This window comes from Drosophila elegans, unplaced genomic scaffold (genome assembly GCF_018152505.1).
Source record: "Drosophila elegans isolate 14027-0461.03 unplaced genomic scaffold, ASM1815250v1 contig_149, whole genome shotgun sequence".
NCBI classification, from domain to species: domain Eukaryota; kingdom Metazoa; phylum Arthropoda; class Insecta; order Diptera; family Drosophilidae; genus Drosophila; species Drosophila elegans.
In genome coordinates this window covers 19,397,457-19,419,233 of record NW_024545513.1, presented here as the reverse complement: position 1 = coordinate 19,419,233, position 21,777 = coordinate 19,397,457, and the positions used below count along the sequence as shown (strand labels likewise).

The 21,777-nt window shown below is 40.3% G+C and overlaps 4 protein-coding genes across 4 annotated transcripts; 2 read left to right on the top strand and 2 right to left on the bottom strand.

Annotated features, from left to right (window-relative positions):
* Positions 1-16: 16 nt before the first annotated feature.
* Positions 17-5,630, bottom strand: LOC108138569 (fibroblast growth factor receptor 3). The gene is made up of 6 exons (XM_017260849.2): positions 5,326-5,630; positions 4,679-5,087; positions 3,545-3,991; positions 3,314-3,491; positions 2,341-2,477; positions 17-2,280 (listed from the first exon to the last, which is right to left on the bottom strand). The coding sequence occupies exons 2-6, from the start codon at positions 4,758-4,760 to the stop codon at positions 2,108-2,110; spliced, it is 1,017 nt and encodes a 338-aa protein (XP_017116338.1). The 5' UTR covers positions 4,761-5,087; positions 5,326-5,630; the 3' UTR covers positions 17-2,107.
* Positions 5,631-6,722: 1,092 nt separating this feature from the next.
* On the top strand, positions 6,723-10,397 carry LOC108138580 (very-long-chain 3-oxoacyl-CoA reductase). Its single transcript, XM_017260866.2, has 5 exons — positions 6,723-7,286; positions 7,815-7,861; positions 8,943-9,018; positions 9,088-9,428; positions 9,729-10,397. The coding sequence occupies exons 1-5, from the start codon at positions 7,121-7,123 to the stop codon at positions 10,062-10,064; spliced, it is 966 nt and encodes a 321-aa protein (XP_017116355.1). The 5' UTR covers positions 6,723-7,120; the 3' UTR covers positions 10,065-10,397.
* Positions 10,398-11,137: 740 nt separating this feature from the next.
* Positions 11,138-19,286, top strand: LOC108138550 (sorting nexin-25). The gene is made up of 12 exons (XM_017260821.2): positions 11,138-11,961; positions 12,039-12,178; positions 12,343-12,439; positions 12,508-12,642; positions 12,700-12,876; positions 13,523-13,695; positions 13,760-14,166; positions 14,997-15,734; positions 15,799-15,981; positions 16,067-16,204; positions 16,286-16,969; positions 17,582-19,286. The coding sequence occupies exons 1-12, from the start codon at positions 11,837-11,839 to the stop codon at positions 17,972-17,974; spliced, it is 3,390 nt and encodes a 1,129-aa protein (XP_017116310.1). The 5' UTR covers positions 11,138-11,836; the 3' UTR covers positions 17,975-19,286.
* A 37-nt stretch (positions 19,287-19,323) lies between these two features.
* On the bottom strand, positions 19,324-21,525 carry LOC108138551 (protein hold'em). Its single transcript, XM_017260822.2, has 3 exons — positions 20,519-21,525; positions 20,297-20,453; positions 19,324-19,711 (listed from the first exon to the last, which is right to left on the bottom strand). The coding sequence occupies exons 1-3, from the start codon at positions 21,435-21,437 to the stop codon at positions 19,324-19,326; spliced, it is 1,464 nt and encodes a 487-aa protein (XP_017116311.1). The 5' UTR covers positions 21,438-21,525.
* Positions 21,526-21,777: the final 252 nt, after the last annotated feature.

The following is a 21,777-nucleotide window of genomic DNA, read 5'->3' as shown; positions in this document are numbered from 1 at the left end:
TGTGTGTGTGTGTGTGTAAGTTTTTTTTATACAATTTTGCATTAATTTTAAGTTGCTTGTTTGTTTGTTGTTGTTGTTTGACAAATGACGGTTTCAATGGGGGCCGTCGCAGTCGTATTGGCTATTGACCAGAGGACGCCCGCGTTATGCATACATTATGTATGTATGTATGTATGTACGTAGTTTTATAATCTCAATTTTAAATGTTGTAATTATTAAATATAATTCTGTAACCAAAATCTTTCTAAAAGTTTCGTTTCGTCACTTTCTTTAGTCTCTAAGTATTGTTTCATTATCTCACTCCAACATTTTGTTTTGTTTTGTTTTTTTTTTTTTGGTTTTGTTTTTAATTTATGTTATTTAAGGGCATACTCCAAGGGTTCAGACCAAGGACCGATTTGGGTCGGGATCAATTTGAATAATTTACAATAACTACACTGGACCATTTGAAATTAGTTTACCCACAAGTACTTGGACCTTGAGCCCTATCAATATTTTTGTTTTTCATGATTTTTTTTTTTGTTGTGTATTCCAAGCTGAGCTTTGATTTCATAATACAATTTGTAAAGAGAGAGTGTATTTTAACCGATCTTGAAAGCAATATGAATTTGAAAAGCCGTCAGTGTGTAAGGATTTTGAAAAATTTTGTTTTGGGCTTTTATAGGCGGTGATCGTTTGAAGCTAAAGCTAAAGATGTAAATGAATATACTCGCATGTGGGAGGGGATACAGTGGGCACTGGCTATAAATGAACGGGTCGCGCCCATAATCGTTAAATTAATATTTAATATATTCATTTGCTTCTTGTTCTTGTTCTTGATCGTGATTTATTTCATCTAATTGAAGTACTTGTGTTTTGATTTGGTTTTTGGGACCGCTTGCAATTAAACAATCAAGTATTTACCCATTGGTCCGAGTTGTTGTTGTATTGTGTTTTCGATTTTCTTGCCAAAAAGATACAAATACAAATATACAATTAGTTTCTTCTGCCTCAAATGGTCATTGGTTCCGCAACCGAATTAACAACAATTAAACGATATGTATCCATTTTGAATGGCACAGTTATGTTAACGTTAAACATTTCCTAAGAGTTTTCGTTTTCGTTTTTTTTTTTTTTTTTGGTTTTTTCTACATTTTTGGTTTCGGTAAATCATGGTTTAACTCAAGGGAAAAACTAACTTCTGATCAAGCTCACGTATTCGTAATAATTTTCTTTGGAATTATTTCATAAGTTAACAACAAGTTTTTTGTTTGCTTCCCAAAAACACTTCAGCTATCGATGGATTCAAATATTTTTGAAATCTTAGACAAGGACGAAAAACGAATCAAGGATGAAGCTACGATTTCGATCGGTATTAATTATTATTACGATTAGAATGATCCCAACTGATATGCTGTTTGATTTCAAGAAGCTACAACCATTTTTTTTTCTTTAACAAGGCCTTGGATCTGAGGTGTATACTATATGTTATGTGGGATACAGATACCGATACAGATACCGATACAGATACAGATACACACGAGCGTTACGGGGGATTGGGATTTGACGACCTTTAAAAGGCGGTTCGGTTTTTCTAGCGACAAAAAAATTAAGCTTGGAATTGGACTTGGACACTGGACTTGTTCTTGGACCTTACGAATCTAGGTAGTTCCATAATGATGTGGAGGTAACAAAGAGCTAAATGTGGATACGTTAGATGCGTTAGATGTATATAAGATCAATATGTAGCCAACAAAAACATGGCCGTTTGGTAGTACAATTCGATTCGATTATGATAATAATGTTATGTTTTCTAGCGCTAAAAATCAATTTCTCATCTATATTTCGCGTACGCCCTTACTAATACAAGTTTTCTGTTTCAGTTTCAGTTTCTGTTTGTGTTTTTGATCTTTCGATTTACGGTTTGGGATTTTTGTTTTAAATACACTTGACTTAAGCTTAGTATTCGGTTTATGCTATGTATCGTATGTTAAACAACCCATGATTAGAGTAAAAGTCGAAAATGCAATCCTGGACAAGATTCTTTTGGTGTATGCATTTCCCGCGCCACAAAACTGGGATCTAGATCTAGGATCTAGGATCCCTAATTCCCGTCGCGCCGTCGTCGTCATCGTCCCATTCCCCAAACCCATCCCCATCCCCATCCCCATCCCATTCCCGATCCCAAATGCAATAACCGACCGATTCCGGATACGGACATTAGAAATAACACAACCATTGTGAAGGAGTTGGCTTTTTGGCGGCATCCATTTGCATGCTGCATGGCGGCGGGTTCCTCACCTGGAATTCGGGATGAAAATGTATACTATGTTGTGGTCTCCAAATGAGATCAACACCTACCGTTCAGCACATGGACGACCACCGTCTCCGTAATCTCATTGCCCAGCATGCAGGTGTAGTTCCCAGTGTCCTGGCGATTGGCATTGGCGATATACAGCCGACTTAGAGCACGACCTGGCAGCATATCCGTCTTCACACTACAAGTATGCAACGTAGGGAAACTTTATAAAGGACTCCTTGTTTCATATATAAACATTATTTATAGGTAAAGATCACTTTTTTATGTTTTCAAATTTTGTATGTACATATGTAAATTGTCAGAAATTATTGCCATCGAAATAAAAGAAGTCGAACATAATTTAATCAATTTATGGAAGCATTTCGCATGCCTTATCTTAATAAATTAGTTAAAGAACCAATAACGGCTTGTCACATTAAAAATTGAAAAACGTGTATAACGGTATAAAATTATTGTTATGAAAAATACGCCTTTTAGAAACAAACAAAAACCTTGGAATTTTATTTATTAAATTTATGCATATGTTATTCTTACTACGGATATGGATTAACTGCCCTCCAAATGACACTTATTGGAAATGTATTTCACTTTTTTATTTAGTTCGGGAAAAAAATTAAGAATGATTCTGTTGTTTTTATGACAAATCAGTGTTTATAAAAATTCTTAAAATTGAGCAAAAATAGGTTTCATATTTAAATGAAGACTGCTCAAACAACTCTATATCTTTAAATGAAAATAAATTTAAAAATATATATATGGACATTATATCCTTATATGTACTATTGGTCCTTATAAACCCAGAAAAAAAAATCAAGGAATTATCGAGAACATGTCCTTAAATTAAATATTAACTGATCATGGACCTAATAATGGCACAAAAAGCATTCAATTCAAGGCCACGAGTAATTGTTTAAACTTGTATTAAGTCCATGATAAATTTAATATTTAATTTAAGAAAATTAAGTCATGGGATTTTAAAGATTTTTTCTTCTGAGGAATCACCCAGAACCCTACCTGATTCCACCGCGACTGGTGTCGTAGTTGAGCAGACGCGGTCCGTGCCGCCAGGTGATGTACGAGGAGGGATGCGGAATCTTGGAAATGACGCACTGCAGCTCGATGGTGCTGCCAGCCTTGTAGTACTTCTCCGGCGTGGCCGAGCCCCGCTCATCGAGGATCTCCACGTGAGGAACTGCAGGGGAGTATATTATAAAATATAATCTAATGTGAAAGCCATCTGCTCACCAATTATCGTTAGGTAGACGAGCAGGACGAGCGGCGGATGCGAGGACACCTGGCACTCGTAGGGACCCTCGTCCCGCTCGTTGGCGAACTGAATGAGCAGCTTCCAATCGTTGGGCTCCTCGAACTCCAGCGAGTACCTGGAATCGCCGCTGTACGTGTGCTGGCCAAAGGTGATCAGGGTGAGGTCCTCGCCACGTCGCCGCATCCAGGACACCGTCTTGCCCTGCAGATCGTTCACCCGGCAGTGCAGATAGACGTTGGACGACAGCTGGGTGCTGATGTTCAGCGTGGTGAACGGATCGGCGAAGAAGGGGAACGGCTCGTGGGTGGTCGTCTCCGTGACCTCCAGCTCCTCATCCTCGGGCGTGTCGGTGAACGGTGACGAGAACTCCTGCCAGAAGTTCTTCGGAAAAGTGTCGAACGGATCGCCAGCCCGCGGTCGTTTTACTGTTTTTTGTAAATATAAATTTGGATACGTTTCATTAGCTATTTTCATGTTTAAAAAGCTCTAACAAATAAATTAAATATATAAAAACTTGAAAACATGTATAAAACTTAAAATGCATAAAACTTAAAATATATTATGGGGTATTTATTTATGTTTTTGAAAGCTGTTTAATAATTATTGCTTAAGTTTCTCAATTCAAAATAAGGTATTTTCGAGATTATTTTCAGACTGCAAACAAACAAGCTACCTAACAAAACATTATGTGTACATAATAAACTTTTAAAAATGATAATAAAAATAATAACTTATAATATCTACGGTCCCTGCTTTTAAATATTATACTTAATAAAAACCAAATATTTATTGTTTTGTTTTTTTAGGAAAACTCAGAGAAAACGTAATACTTAGTACTGAAAATAATAGTCTTTTTTTTGGAAACAAAACAATTAATAAGTGATTAATATCACACATTTAATGATTGATACAGAAACAAATATAAAATATACATGTAATTTATAAATTAAATTCGTTTATAAAAAGTTATTTTACATTTCAAATTTCTAACAATTTGAACATACAAAAATGCATGTTTTAGTAACGAATCGATATTAATAATTCAATTATATTTGCTTGATAAATATTTATGATGGCTTAAGCTTAAACACTAGGAGACGGCAGACACTTACATGTGGTCGACGTGGAGCCCGATCCGATGTGGTGGAGTGAGGAGTATATAATTGCCAGTATCCAAAAGAGCCTCGATCTCATCACTGCAACAGGGTATCTGGGTATGCCGAGATACAGGATATGGGATACACCAACTGGCGCCACTCGCCGCAGGATATGCACATATGAACGCGCCTGAAATCTGTTCTATATCGATCCAGCTGCATCAGCGTCCCACTGCATTCTTTTTTTTTTTTTTTGATTTCTTTTCTGGGATGCAATACGTCTACGGATTTCACTGCTTATCGATTGCACTGCGGCAATATATTCGACATATTGCACTTGAGAATGTTATCCGGAGCTGAATTCACATTTCCCAGGGAGTCCTTGCTCGGATATTTTTGTTTGCCAACTATTCAGCGCGTGTGGCTGGGGGGAAACAAAAGACGTCGGATAGTTGGAAAATCGGAAAAGCGTTTATTAACCAGCTCGTGTTGCGTGTGTATTTATCTTTTTGCAACTGCTGCTTGGATGGCCAATAAGCGAGAATGTAGGTCAGGACATGCTCTGCGCATGGCCAGCATCCGCATCCCTATTATCCCATCCGTAGGAACCGAGTCCAAACGAAAGTCCCCTCCCGAACACCAAAATTAAAAAGGCGACTCACCTCTCAATCTCAAACAATTACAATGAAAGAGTTTTTTGTAGTAGAAAATGCAAGTATCTTGCTTTTGGCAGATGAATTTCACATGGATTTCAACAAATTAAAGCTCTTTTTAAATCGACGGAGGGTTTGGATTTATAAACACGACCGTATAGATGCGTTTGCCGGGCCGTAGACGTTGTTGTTCCCTCACCCACAATTGCTGCGGCACTGAATCCGCTCCGAAAAGACAGCATTTCTCTCGGCATCTTCGGAACCTAGAGATTTCCACCCACTAACCATGGCCCATTAAATCCGTTTCCCTTTAAATGTCAATTATACAAATGCCTACATATATATATATAAGAGATTGTATTAATTTAATAAGAATTTATACTGAAAATATATATAAATTACCTTTCATTTGAAATTAAAGTAAGCTTAAAATTCAAAAAGCGATTTAAAAACGATAGTTATCGATAGGCAAAGGATTATCAACATACGCCATCTCGTTTTGTCTTCGAAGTACCGTTAACTTAGCAGGCCTTGCTGATAATTTCTGGAATTTAAACGACTTTAATTGTACCACAGTACAGCAACTAAATAGTACAAGTTAAATTATTTATCGCATTTACTGATGCTTCCTGCGCATGTGCAGTATAACTGTAAAATTAATTCGGTGGATGGCCCCATGTTGGTGTGTATTGGTGAGAACATAGAACTTACACTGAGGTCTTAAAATATGCGGCCAATTAATAAAGATTTGACAAAAATATCGTTTAAAGGATATAAAAGAGCTTAATATGTCAATACTTATTCGATTCAATAACCAAATCAATTTACCTACAAAGAAAAGCACCAGCAAAAAACACTAGCATACATTTTGTATTTAAATTAAATTTCTTAACTTTTAAGTTTTAAAAATTTTGAAGGACTCTAGGAAATCATCTAATAACCGGTCACTGCCTTTGCATTCCAATTTAAAGTTTAAGTTCCGATTTTTTATTAAATTAAGCCAAAATTGTCAAAATTATTCAAAATGAGTCAAAATTTTCAATGACTTACTCTTACTTATTTATTATTAATTTTTAACAATAAAGTTAAAAAAAAAGTAGCTATTTTATAGTTTTCTAGACTTTGCAACCTGGAGAATGATTTTTTCCTTTCTAAAAGTGGTAGTTTTTATTTTCATCCCCTACTCAAAATCATACAATGCAACATAACGGTTCTTGGGGAGATTAATTTTCGCGGACACTGTTTGCTGCCGCCCTTATCTTTGAATTTATTGGATTGTATGTGTGCGCGATATGGAATGACATAAGTGGCGCACACACACATGAGGACATTTGCACATACATATATATATATATAAATATATATACATATATAGGGAAAAGAACCGTCCATTCGCATTTTGTGTCGTGGACAATTGACATTCAATTGCTTTTTCAATTTGTTTTTATTTCCTCTTCTACTTTATTTGTTTCTCCTTCCGAAGAAAACGCATTTTGAATAATAATCAGGGAAGAACAAAAGCTACGAGTTCAAAAATCGAGAAATCGAAAATCACTGCTGATTTTAAAGGGTGTGTGTTGTGTGGATTTACTACGATACAATACGACCACAAACACAATTGTACAAACGCAGCGCAGTCGGAAAAGGCAGAGAAAAAAGCAGCGGCGTCGGCAATTCGGCATTTTAGCTGAAAACCAAATCGGAGAATCAGAAACTAATCAGCCGGCATAGGCTATAGCCGAACGCCCGATCCCGATCCCAGTATATTGCACCCAGAGGAGCCAGGAAATACATAATACCCATTATGGAGGAGAACAATTCCCGAGTGCTGGGACTGCTGGGCGGTCTGGCCATCGGAATCGTGGGCTTCCAGGTGTTCCGGAAGGTCCTGCCCTGGATCTACGCCAATGTGGTGGGGCCCAAGGTTTTCGGATCCACCGTGGATCTTTCCAAAATGGGCGAGTGGGCAGGTGAGTCGGTTGCTATGAAATAAAGTCACCGGAAAGGAGTGGTAAATGGGAACTTATCAAGTGCACAGTGAAAAAATGCGTATAGTTTTTCAAAGACTATCAAAAATAATCGCATATAATATTTCTACGTAAATGGTTTTTTATGACACCATTCAGTAACTTCCAAAGTTCGGTCAAAGCAACGGTTAAATAATATAAATGTAAATATAACAAAAATATTTGCATGTATTAATTATTACGAGTATTTAATGATTTGTACTTCAATTTATTACAACAATGCTAATGAAAAACTCTCCGAAAAATAGTAAATCAAAGTGAAATAAATTAATTTATTGTTTTGAAAAGTATCAAACTTGTTACGCTCATACTTTGGAAATGTACTTTTAAAATTGGTAAATAATAATTAATTAACACAAATTATATGAGAATTTCCAATCAAATACCTTGCTTAAGTAATTTTTCACTGTGTGCGATAAAACAATCCACTGATAACCCTTGGAACCCTTGGCTAACTTGTATAATTTTCAGTTGTCACCGGGTCGACCGATGGAATTGGAAAGGCCTACGCGAAGGAGGTACGTAAACGACGACATGGAGGTGACCCAATCTTGGCCAGCAAGCAAAGTCCGTCCGCGAATAATGACTTATGACTATTGCAAACGGGAAGCGGGTCATCGAAACTTATTGAGTAAATAGTAATTACAAATTACCGAATTGAGCGTCGCCCACAATGACTTGGACATTGGTTTTAACGCCTCCAATGCATTTGTCAAGTGAATCTGCACTTTGTAATCGATCTCCGGTCCCCATTCCAGTCGCAAACATTCCCTAATGGTGTTTGCTTGACTGAAAATTGCTACATTTGCAGCCTTAGCACTTGTACTTTTCGTTGTTTATTTTTCCAAAGTGCAGTCGCAGTTGTTTTTTTTGTTTTTTTTTTTGGAAAACGGGCGGTTCCCGTGTTTTTTTTTTTTTCCTTTTTTTGTGATATACCCACTTGGAACAATCGAACGTAGAATTTATAAAGAACACGTGTCGACCGAGTGGATATGGTTAAAGAGGGCCCCGCCCGGTGCTTCTGCTAAATTAGCATTCGGCGTGCGTCGGACACACTAGAAATGGTTCAATGTTCACTCCAAATTTCTAGAGGCTCCCACTATGGGTTTTATGTATACAAAGAAAATATTCTGAAATTACTCCGATTCATTTTTTTAACTTGATTACTTTGTTAAGCACTTTCTGACTTATTGAGTTCTTTTTTGAGTAAAACTTTTATATTTTAGTTCTACAAGCTTAAAACTATATTCTTTGGTATTCTATATTATTCATTTTCAAACTATTCTAATAGTTTATATCCCTTAAAATTACTTAAAAGCCAAAACCGTTCTGCCTGCCTATTTAGTTGCACCTTGAAAGTCTTTCAAAGAAAACAGTTTTCTAAATCTAGTTTGTTTGCTTCCTGAACTTGGAGTCATGTCATGGTTGGTTATAATATTTCTATTACACAGTGCCTATAATTGACTTTCATTACAATTGCACTAATTGAATAGTGAACCCGACTACCTAAATTAATAATTTGTAAGCACCATCTAAAAATGGGTTACTAACTTTTAAGCTTTTTAAATACTAAATCAATATTTATTTACACGTTTTTAGCTGGCTCGCAGGGGCTTGAAGCTAGTGCTGATAAGTAGATCCCTGGAAAAACTGAATGTGGTGGCCAAGGAGATAGGTAAGTTTAGCTAACGGCAGTTGAAGACCTCTTAACTAACTTTAATCACGCTCTGCTGCCTACTTTCAGGAGATAAATACGGCGTGGAGGTGCGTGTGATCGATGTGGACTTCACCGGCGGTGCCGAGATCTACGAGAAGATCCGCGAAAAGACCACTGGCCTGAACATCGGAGTGCTGGTCAACAACGTGGGCATCAGCTACAGCCATCCGGAGTACTTCCTGGACTGCTATAAGGCCGATCCGAAGTTCCTGCGCGACATTGTGGCTGCCAACATTCACTCGGTGACGCACATGACCGCACTATTCCTGCCGGGCATGATTGCCCAGCGTCGCGGAGTGATCATCAACCTGTCCTCCACCGCCGGAGTCATTCCCAATCCCCTACTGAGCGTTTATAGTTCCACCAAGGTGAGGATTCACATGGAGAATGCTTTTATAGTCAAACAGAATGCCATTGTACTTAAAATACTTTATTCACTCGAAGTATTTGTTTTAAACATTGTACCTTAGCTAGTTAAAATGCATCACTGCATATGCTACATTGATTAGGATCCTTTTAGCTTTAATATTATCTCTCAGAATTCATTATTTTTTTCAGAAGTTTACCTATGCAAGTTTTGTTTTCTTTGCTTCCTTTATAATTAGTTTACTATATTAATTTACAACTGTTGTAATGAAATTACATTACCAATTTCGTTTGATTTGCAGGCCTTCGTGAACAAATTCAGCGACGATCTGCAGACGGAGTACAAGGAGCACGGCATCCTCATCCAGAGTGTCCAGCCGGGCTTCGTGGCCACCAACATGTCGAAGATCCGCAAGGCCAGCGTGTTCGCTCCCTCGCCGGAGACGTATGTGCGCTCGGCTCTGTCCACCTTGGGCATTGCCACCCAGACGGCTGGCTACCTGCCACATGCCCTGCTCCAGCTGGTCATCCACTTCACGGAGGCCGTTTTCGGAGAGCAGTTCGCCCGCAGCGTGGTGCTGAAGAACATCCTGGGCACTCGGAAACGTGCCCTGCGCCGCCTGGCCAAGGAGCAGTAAAGGATTGGGACTCGATCAAGGAGCCGAAAGCATTTATTGGGAGTCACACAGGGGTGGTGAAGAGTTCGTTGGGTTGTGGGGGAATCTGGCAAGTCATATATGTAGCTTGTGAAAGCACCGCTTGTCATACGAACAAACAAACAGAAAGCTTGAAATACCAAAAAAATGTTTCCCAAATAAACTAAGTCTAGTTAGTTTTTGTCATTGAAAAACACTGAAAGATTCGCAAACAGCCATGTCATGTAAACAATAAAAAAAATGTGTGCAAACACAAAGTCACTGGATATACATATATGTACCCTGTACATATGTATATCATGTTTTTCATCATAAGCAATGCCTATTATTTCAGGCCCTTCAGAGATTAAGCGCTGGGTTTCTAGGTGGACTTCGATATTTAACAAACGAAAAAATAAGAAACATAATCTGTGTTAAAAAAATTGTTATTTCTGTATTTATGCCGTTTTTCTTTTATTTTTGCAAACCTTTGTATACAAATTGTATTAACTATTTTGGAATTTAAGTTACATTGGTGCATATACTAAAAAAAAAATTGTACTCATGTTTTTTTTTTTATTTTAAATGCCATAGCATTCTTATGAATTCTTTTTTTTTTAACAAGAGCCTTTTATACAAATTTATATGTCTTATTGCTTTCACCAAACTTGTAAGATACAACTTTTTTTTATAATCAATTATTTTGTGAGCTAGATTTTACGTCATTTTGACGTCATTGAAAAGAATATATTTTACTTTTGACAAGAAAATTAGTTTTAGTTTTCTAGACTAGTTTGATTAGACTTGTTTGAGTTTAGTTTGACAGAAAATTAAAAAAAATATTATTGATAGGATTTTCTTTATTAATACTTTGTATTTTAATTTGTTAACTATATATCAGCACTGTAAAATGATATTATTCCACGAGTTCACAAGTTCCAGTTAGATTTTATTTAAATTTTCAATTCCTATTTGAATTGTCGATTTGAATAAGGAAGTCGATTAGTGATGGTCCCGATAATTGCAAACTATCGATGGGCCACCGATAGGCGGGCCCTTTGGGCTATCGGTGGGTTAGGGTTGGATATATGTACATACATATACATATGTGTTTTTATAAACATAACAGTAAAGATAGTGGATAGTGGATAGCCGGGCGTGACGTACTATCAGGGCCGATAAGCCCCACAACCGATCCCAACTGCGCAGCGGCAGCGCCAGCAGCAGCAACAACAACAACAACAACAGCAGCAGCAACAACAACAACAAGCAGGCAATCAGAACTGCGCCTTGTTATGATTTCCACGGAAATTGGAAACTCCGGATAAAGCTGGCCAATCAACTTGTTGCGGGATCCGCAGCGTCGCCCAGTATTGATTTAGCACATATAGCTGACAGTTGTGATTCCGATTCCCAGCCAGCTGTCTTCTCTGTATCTGCCCCAATATATATACATACATAAATATATATTCCATAAGCGACGCTACGCTACGCTTCTCCAAAAACCGATACGATACCATATTTGTGTTCGGTTTTCATTCGTGGAGGGCATCGAAAGTGCTGTAGGAGGAGGAGGAGGAGAAGGAGGAGGAGGTAGTGGACACCATACCATACACATTAGAGCAAAGCGGAATTGACGCAATTGTTGAGAACTATTTTTAATGGCCAGCCAGCGGGTCGAAAATGTACGAAAGTCATCAAATATTCAGAAGACGACAAGCAGTCAATAAGGAGGAGAGTCAGTGATTGCCCGGATTTGGAGTGTCAATTGGCCGATGGAATCGGAGGAGTACGCAGTGGACGCCATCGCCATGGAGAGTCGCCACCGCTTGCCACTGTTCCCCATCGAACCGGAGCCATGCGCCACGACCACGCAGCGCCTGACGCTCCTGGCCACCAGGTGGGTACACAAATCCCATCACATTAAGTCCCTTCACATTGAATCCAAGAGATAACCAAAAATCCATTACATTACAGACTACTGCGTGCACTGCAATTAAACTGGAGGATTATTGTTTCGGGCATCACGCTGACACTGCTGGCCGTCATCTGGTATTATCCCACCTTCTTTCTGTTCTTCGCCTTCGTGGTCTATTCTCTGGTCTTGGTCTTTGCTGGTAAGTCTTCCGCCTCTGGAACACACACATAATAGTATAGTATAGGCCATATATATGGCTGAATGAGTCACCTTATCCACCTCATCCAATCGGCCAATCAGTTTGGAGCGTAAGCGCCTAATTAAAATTGCCAAATATCTAAATTGCCCTTATCTCGTCCACAGCTGTGGCCGGCACCGTCTATATCCATTATATATTCACCACCAACGAGCCGACGCCACCGAGTCGCGTGTCCTCGCGACTGCTCTACAATGCCACCAAGTGAGTTCCGGACTTTGTTCCCCCCCCCTGTTATATACTCTTTATAGCAATCTATATCCGATCCGCAGGAGCAACATCTTTGATCTGCCAAAGCCCATCAAGAATCCATCGAATCTGCCATTGATATTCGGTAAAACAGTGGATCTGCAGCTCCAGCAGATCATTGAGTATGTGCTGCGGGACTTTATGTTGCCCTGGTTGGGGTGAGCTTGCCATTTAATCCATTGTAATCTCAGACTGATAGTTTAACTGTGTCCCAGGTATGTGGTCACCAAGCCCAAGCTGATCAACGATGTGGTGCGCGAGGATCTGTGGAATGCCATACAGAAGATTCATGAGCGGGCCACCAGGATGGATGCCGCCAAGATCATAGCCGTGGACATGGTCAACCGGGTGACAGTGCATCTCGAGAAGATTCGCATTGCCGAGGCCAGAGCGTAAGTTCTTCTCTAATTGTAATTACGTCGCCTATCTAAAGCCCTTTATCTAGCTCTCTCTATATATATATATATGTATATATATATCAAATATTCACAATTCAAGGAAATGGATTTATTATAAAACAAATATTTGAAGGTTTAAGAAACTGATAAGCTCATTGCTCATTACTAAACTAAGCAAAATAATTATAGTTTTCATTTTATTTTAACTTTGTTAAAAACCAATGTCATTAACCTTTTCAATCAAAGACACATTTTTATAATATAAGTACCAAAATATGCCATGCAATTGTGAGATTAGTATTAACACATTTTTTAATCATGCTTAAAAACAAAGAAATCCAAGATATAGTATTTTTGATAAGATATATTAAGATATAAATTGAAATTTGATTCTTTGTTTTATACTCTTGCAGCCACAATAAGTTTACTTTATCATGAAAGAATGCAATACGTAGAATTAAAAGTCATTTATATGCGCCAGAGAATAGTCATCAATCACAAATCATTAAGTTGGTAATCTATAAGCGGAAATTGCCTGTCATTACTTTTCATTCTATTGTTTTACGATTAATCGAGCTTAGGGTAAAACTACAATATTAAGTACTTCATTTATTAATTGTTTCTTATTTTTATTTTGCAGGGCTGATACAAATTCGCCGCCAGTTTTTAGTACCAACTCGTACCTCGCCGACGAGGAGAAGGAGATGGAATTCCTGCGCAAGCTGTGCGAGATTATGGTGATCCTGCTGCTGCCTCGCGGCTACTCTTTGCCACCCTTGAAGGTTCTGCTTAGCGAGATTCTCTCCTACAAGAGTGAGTAGTGGTCGGGATCTGTCTCACTGATCCATCACTAATTCATTCCATTCCATCCATTTAGTATTCTTTCCGATGATCAAAATGCTAACCGCACCGGACTACATCAACCAGAAGGTGGTACAGAACATTGAGACCCGTTTGGCGGCGGCGGCGATGAGCAAGCGGAGCTACGAGTATGCAGCCAGCTTCGAGGACTTCCTCAAGATCATCAACAACTCGGGCAACCTCGAGGAGCTCTCGCTCATCCGCAAGAGCATTGTGAACGACCTGATGCATGCCACCACCATGCAGAACCTGCAGCGTGCCAAAGGCCTCGATCCGGACCACGAGGACCACTCGCTCTCCAAGTCGGAGCTTACGGCCGCCGTGCGGCTGAAGCGCTACGTCCGCCAGCTCACGATGGCCAAAAACGAGTGCGAGAAGAACCTGGCCAAGTTCGGCTGGAATGGCAACTACTCCAGCGATGTTGTAAGTAATCCCTGATGGAGAATACCCATCATACCTATTTAAACTTTAAACAAAAGTAGCTATTCCAAACAGTAGGTTTAAATAACAACTGCAGGCACTTTAAATTTGTAGCATTTTATGAAATTGTTGACATTTGATAATATTCAAGTTTATCATGTTGTAACAAATAGTTATCAATGGGCTTTTTTGTTTTTGTTTTTATTTATTTTTATTTGTTAAATTTAATTTATTTATTTTTACATATACATATATAACTTTTTATGTAATATGCTTATTATTTAAGCTGGTAAAAGTTATTGACGATTTTTTTTGACAATTAATAACAATTAGTAAAATATATGTAGCATGTACTTTTACTTTTTTTTATTTATTTTAATTTGTTGAATTTAATTAATTTATTTTGAAACTTTATAAGCAACTTTTTATATAATTGCTTTATATTTTAGGTTTTAAAAGTTATAAACGATTTTTTTACATTTGATAACAATGTATTATAATGTAGGTTGTACTTAACAACTCACTTTTTTCGTTTTTAGTTTTTAAATAGAAGTTATATATCTTTTAGTTCTCGGAATATGATATTATTTGATATTTATGAACTTACTCAGTGCATTTAATGGTTATACTAAACCCCTTTCAGCTATTTTCTAATTTTAATAAAATTTGTTTATTGTTGAACTATTTGTAAAATTGTTTTGTTTTAAGTGAAAACTTACATTACTTGTCTAGCTAAGAAAGGCTCATTGTAATGATGAGCTTAGAACAATTTGTTGACCCCGGGATTTTTTTTTTATCCCTAAATTACTAATCACCCAAATTGATGTGTACAGGACCTGACGCTGGTTGAGATCCTGAACACGGCGGTGGGCCGTCGCTACTTCACCCTGTTCCTGGAGCCACTGAAGGCGAGCGCCCTGATCGGCTTCTACCTGGCCGTGGAGGAGATCAAGCATGCGCACAAGTCGGTCAGCCACCAGTTGGGCACCGAGATCTTCTACACGTACATCCGGGTGCCCAAATCGGAGATACAGATCGACAAGCACGAACGCAAGCTGATCGAAACGTTCCTGCTGGGCGATGCCGATCCGGACATCTTCTTTGAGATCCAGCGCAACGTACTGCGCACACTGGAGGAGAAGTACTATCCGCCATTCGTGCTGAGCGATCAGTACCGCCAGCTGAAGGAGGCGCTGGACTCCAATGAGATAGCCGATCCCACGCTGATGATGTGCCACCCCATGGGCGATGCCCCGGAGCCGCTGGCGGATGAGCATCCTGGTGCAACGGATGGCCTTAATGGCGGTGCCGGCGGTGCCATCGATGTGGCCGCCCACACATCGTATGCACGCCGAAAGTTGGAACAAATACAGGAGCGCATTGACAAGAAGAACCAGGCGCTGGACGCCCTCAAGTACTCGGTGAAGCCGGAGTCCAAGGTCCTCTCCATACTCGAGAAGGAGATGGAGTGGCTGAAGAGCGAGAAACGCCAGACGGAGGCACATTTGCGGCGCACGGACGCCTGGACGGAGCACCTGGGCAAGTGGAAGGCCACCATACAGAGTGTGGAGGTGAGGACTTCACGGTTTTGCCCATCAAAAGGATAGCTTATGTTAGCGATTTCTATCTCTTCAGGTATCCGATGAGAAGGAATCGTTGCAGTTCATGATCCTGGTGCATGTGGACGAGGACATCAATGCCCCAGTTCAGCCGACGACGTCATCGAAAAACGGTGACGGCGGCCATGCCAATCTTCGCAAGCGTCCCTCGGGCATCTCCAGTGGCTGGGTGGTGATGCGCTCCCTCAACCAAGTGCATGTGGGTTGGGTATTCAACTTAAGACGATGCCTCAGGAGCATAACCTATTAATGTTGCTTATTTATACCTTTTTTTTTTTTTTAAGGAGTTGCAGCGGAAACTGCGCCACGTTAGCTCCAACCTGAAGGCCATCGACCTGCCAACGAACTTCAAGTTCTTTTTTCTGAAAACCGATCGACATGGCCAAGAGAAGGCCAAGGCACAGATTCAAAAGTTCTTGAATGTAGGCTATATATTGTACTTGACACATGAAACTCTTGAGCCGTTTTGTATTGATACACGTTTTGTATTGTCCATCACATAGTTCATCCTGGAAGACGACCATCTGAATGGCAGCGAGGCCATCTACACGTTTCTCAGCCCCAGTTCCGATCACCTGAAGCAATCGTTGCCCTCGCCAAAGAAGTCCAAGTTCTCGCTGGCCACGCTCTTTCGCAGCGATGCTGGCAAGGCACACGAGGCCACCAAGGCCACCGATCCGTTTTGGGGGCTGCAGCGGGACGACGAGGACATATCCACGTATCTGGATGGCGAGTCGGGCGGAGAGGCCAAATTGCTGGCTGCCGATTTGGATAGCAAGGATTCGATAGCGGAACCAATGTACGCCCTCATGGGCGAGATCTTCGACATGGGCGGTGTGTTCAAATGGCTGCGCAAGAGCCTCATCTCCTTTGTCCAAATCACATACGGCCGGACGATCAATCGCCAGATCCGTGAGTCGGTGGCCTATCTCTTCGAGGAGTCCATGCTGCACAACTACTTTTCGGCCATCCTCAAGTCATTTTGGCCGGGCGGCGTCCTGGCCTCCGCCTATCCAACGCGATCGGAGGACATGCGCGAGATGACGACCACGGCGGCCAAGGCCCTGCTCACCGATCACATACCGGAGGTGCTGTGCAACCTGGTCGGCGCCCAGGCGGCCAAGCGAGGTGTCCTCAAGGTGTTCGAGGCGCTGCAGAATCCCGCCTACAACAAGCAGCTTTTCTACGTGAGTGCTGGGCATTTGGACAGCTTTTCCACAATAACAGTTGCGCTCAAAAAATCGAATTGTTTTTTAGCTTTTGAAAAACGTTGTTATATTTTCGTGAAAAAATATGCATTTATTTATTTATTTATACAATGCTAGCATATAGTTAAAACTAAACTGCTAGAGGCCTTTAGCACGTGGAGTAGTTTTATATTATAGATCCAATTTTTTTTTTAGCTACTTATAATTTTATACATATATATTCATTTTCTGATTTATTTATATACCTACATAATAATTAGTTTATATTTCGTAGATAATTTGAAATCTTTCTAAAAATGTGAGTTGTTTTTGGTTGGTTTGGACTATAACTTTTGCGGGTATTAAGTTGAGGAATGTTCATGTTTATTTGATTAAACTATTCTTAAATTATTGCATATGTAAAACGAGATTTTAAGAAATTTTGAACAGTTTAAATTTGTTTTTAAAAACCTAAAACAATATAAAAATTGTTTTTGAATCTCACTTTGTGTATGTTTTTTGAGCACTTTACATTATAACATATTGTTTTGCCCGCAACTGTATGTGATGAACTAAGTTTGCCAACCAAACATTGTCATTTTCTATCTTCAGGAGCTGCTCGAGATACTGATGATTGAGTTTTTCCCCGAAATCCGCCAGCTGCGGGTGAGCAATGCCAACGGAACCAACGCCAAGTTAAATACGGCCACCGCTGGAGCGGCAGCTGCCTCAGCAGCGGCGGCACTGGTGGCGGCCACGGCATCCGCTTCGCTGCCCTCGCTGAACCACAGTGGTGCATCGGTGGCGGGACACCAGAACCATCAGTCCGGATCCTCAGCGACGACGGGCGGATCCTCGGCGAGCGGAAGCGTCGCCCTCGGCGGTGGAGCATCAGCCGGGTCGCACCACCAATCGCACTACCACCACGCATCCCACCACCACCACCAGCAGCAGCAGCAGCAGCACCACCACCACCACCATTCGCAGGCGGGCAGCTCCAAGTAGAGTACTTTACTTTAACTTAAGCCTCTGTTTTTTTTGTTTTTTATTTATGTTTTTCGTTTTGTTTCGATTTTATGTTTGATGTTTAATGCTCTCTCTGCATCTCTTTCGGATCGGTGGATGTTGTCGATTTAGCCGGAGAAAGTGATCACGAGGAATAGTTAAGTAGGGCCACAAAAGAACTCAGTAGTTACCAGTATCATTCCCTGTACAAAATGCAGATTCCAAAAAAAACCAATTGATTTATTAGCCCCATGTTGATTCGTTTGTCCACAATCACGTCCTGTAGCCGGATTTGTTTGTTTGTTATGTGTATATGTCTGTATATAGGTCAGTATTAAGCGTTGTACCAAATTGTTGTTTATATACTTATATACTCGTATAGTGAAATGTGACACTCAGCTTTGATTGATTATAGATATTTAGTTTAGTAGCAGGGGTATTGAGCCCAAAGTTGCGTCTGCAGCTGGCAGCTGGTGAGTCCGGTGCCTGTGATCCCCATTCCGCTCCAGCTGCAGATTCGTTTGCCCCACAAGAAAAGATTGTAGACCACAAAAAACAGGTGAGATTAGTTCGAGGCAAAGGTGTAAGCGTATTAAACAGTGCGTTCCATGGCCATAAGGCAGGCATAGAGGTCACAACTTTATATTTACTCCATTTGGTGATTCTTTAAAGGCAGGATTTTAATTTAATTATTGTTTAACTCTAAGATTTATGTTTGATTTCGATTAAACCCTTTTATCTGTTACTTATAGTTTATTTTATCACTTTCCCAATAGTCCAACAACAACTGTATTCTTATTTCGAATTTGTATTTAAAAACCTTTTACACTGTAATTAAAATTTGTATTTAAAATATTCCTTACTGACCGAAAATTGTACTTTACATTTTATTGGACATAATTGTTAAGTACTATGGTATCAAATAACCTTTATGACTAAATGTTGGATGAGGCTGTCTGAAATACAGTGCGTTTGATAACAATAAAACAGTCGCAAGTGAGGACTTCGAAGAAGTATTAATCCTATAGCATTTGGATTGCATCCAATTGCATTTTGATACCAAATTAAGTACACAAATCGAAATTAGTAAATTGAATAACGACCGAAAACTGTTTTATGGACCTGAAACGTCCAATCCACAACCATTCTAGTACTAGGCAAAATGGCACTTTGACGATTCATCCCAGTGAGCCAAACGTATCCCACTTAAGACCCACATCCAGGTAGACCTTCTAGGCGCTTTCAATCTATTTATGTATTGCAGTTGTACACTTTTATGTGAAAATGCGAAATAAAGATCGCTATTTATGTAGATCTCGCCAGTCGTGTGTATGGGATGGGCATAACATCTAAAATACGGCCACCTTCTCGACGAGCTTGTCCAGGGGAATGGCTTGCATGTCGACGACCACGACCACGAGATTCTTGTGCATCCCCGCCGGCTTCCTCACCAGCAATCTTGCCTCGAAGTATTTGAGTAGGAAGCGCCACTTTAGCTCGCTTTTATCATGCTCCCCCAGTCGCTCGAATTCCTCCGCCCGGAGGCCCAAAATCCGCTCCGCCGGATTGCCAGCTAACCGGGTCTCGACGAGGGTGCCCGTCTGATCCGATAAGTGAATGTTGATGTTGAAGTAGCTGGTATATCTGGGGCCATCATTGGCCAGCAAAAACTCCATCCGACAGGCTTCCGTAGAGCAATCCTCCAGATTTCGCGGTATGAGGCGTTCACAGGCGGTGCTAAAATTTCACAAAGTTGTTACAAATTAATTATTATTTTACTTTTGTGGCTACCAAAAAACTTTTCATTTGAATTAAAAAACAAAACGGTTTATTTTAATTTAAAAAAATAAAAAAATTAATAATAATAAAACTATTGATATTTAAAGCGAGTTAATTATAATGAAACAAAGTTTTAAAAAAAAAGAATAATTATGGTTACGAGAATTTTAATTCTTTGAATTAAATAAATAATAATAATGTTAATTAACATAAGCATTTGTTATTGAAATGGGAGCAAAAGTAGGATAAATTTGAGTTTTAAACTAAAGACATTTTGTTATGAGAACTTATACAACAGAATAGAAAGTAATGCAAATTAAGTTTTTGAAAGTTAATGCATATTAATAAAATCAGACTTTGAAATCTTATTGAAAAAGGTGAAGTACTTATATTTTATTTATTTACAATTTTAATTTTGATTGAGTTTTTTTTTAATTTAAATAGTTTTTTTTTATAAAAAAAATTAGAAAATGGATGAACTTTGACTGTTATTGAAATATTTACGAAATAGGAAAAAACGCTTTTCACTGCCAAAACACTTGCCACTTTCTGTTGATGTGCTTTGAAAATCCATCCAAGTCGAATTTGGTGACCATTCCATACAGCACGGATGTAAACTGGTTGATGGAAGCATCCTGCAACTCGCCCTCAGCGCGGGAATAGATCTGTCTCACCGTCATCTGGACTTGGATGCTGGCAGCTGTGCAGGATCAAGAGTATATAAGTCAGATAAGGGACCATCGATTTGTGACAACCATCACCCACCTGCCGGCAGGTTGTCCAGCTCTGCCTGGGCGCAGCCATCAAAGCTCTTGAGCGGCACAGTGGCGGCGAAGGCCAGCAACAGGCGGCAATCCTCGCCAGCCACCAGGGGATTCTCGCCCATGAGCGTACAATTCGAATGGGAGAGCACGGGACAACGATGGAAGTCCGAGTAGGAGACACGCACGTCCACCAAATGGAGGAGAGTGCGACGTGGCTGCCATTGCTGGGCACGCCGTATCCAATCCGCCTGCCAAATAGAGAGCAGCATTCCCTCCGGACAGCTGGCATCGATCACGATGACCTCCAGGCAGTGCAGCAGATCCTGGACCTTGCTGTGCCCCGTCGCCGGCACCTTTCGCTTGATCTCACGCACTGGACGCACTGCAGCGACGGCCACCAGTAGATCCACATACGTGGCGATCATCTTATCGGGGCTTCCCAGGCCGGAACGCACATCGGCCAGCTTGAGAGCCGCGGCCACAGGCTTGATGGGGCGTTGGAGCAGCTGCTGGAGGACCATTATGGTGTCGGAGTCATCGCTATTATGTCGCACCACATAGCCGAATCCCTCGTTGACCACCAGGGCGCTGGGTAGGGTTGTCTGCGGATGGTAACGTTGCTCACCCGGCGGAGCCTCCGGCAGGGACATCACCTTGGCGTCCACCACATCCACCACATGACCGATGTGGAACATGGCCGCGTACTCGTCCACACAGGCCCGTTGGCCCCAGCACTTGCAAATGGTCAGGTCGTTGGGTGAGTCCCGGATCGTCAGGGTGAGGACTCCACGCTCGATGCCACTCATCTTGTCGTAGAATATATTCGGCGAGGATTTGGACACGATCAGCGCCACCGTGGAGAAGTGGGTCATCGTGGGCTGCATCTTCGCCAGACGTTGGAATTTTACGCGCTTTGCCATTGTTTCCTTTTTGTTTTTTTTTTTAAGTTTATTAATGAAACTAGCCAGCTTTCAATGCAATGCCGGAAAAGACCGTTACATTTATAACCGCCGATTATTGCCTATCGATGTTTCTAGCGACTCTAGCGATAGCCATTTCACTAGCGATAAATTGAGTAATTTGTTAAAAATTTGTATAGTTGTATAGTTATTAAATATTATAAAAAAACTAACAATAATAGATATTAAACATGTTTATCAATATTATTCTGTGCATAACAGAAGTTTTTCTTTAAAACAGACTACCGTATTACAAAAGTCCTTGTTAAGTCTTAAATAAGTAGCCAGGGCAAGATTGTGG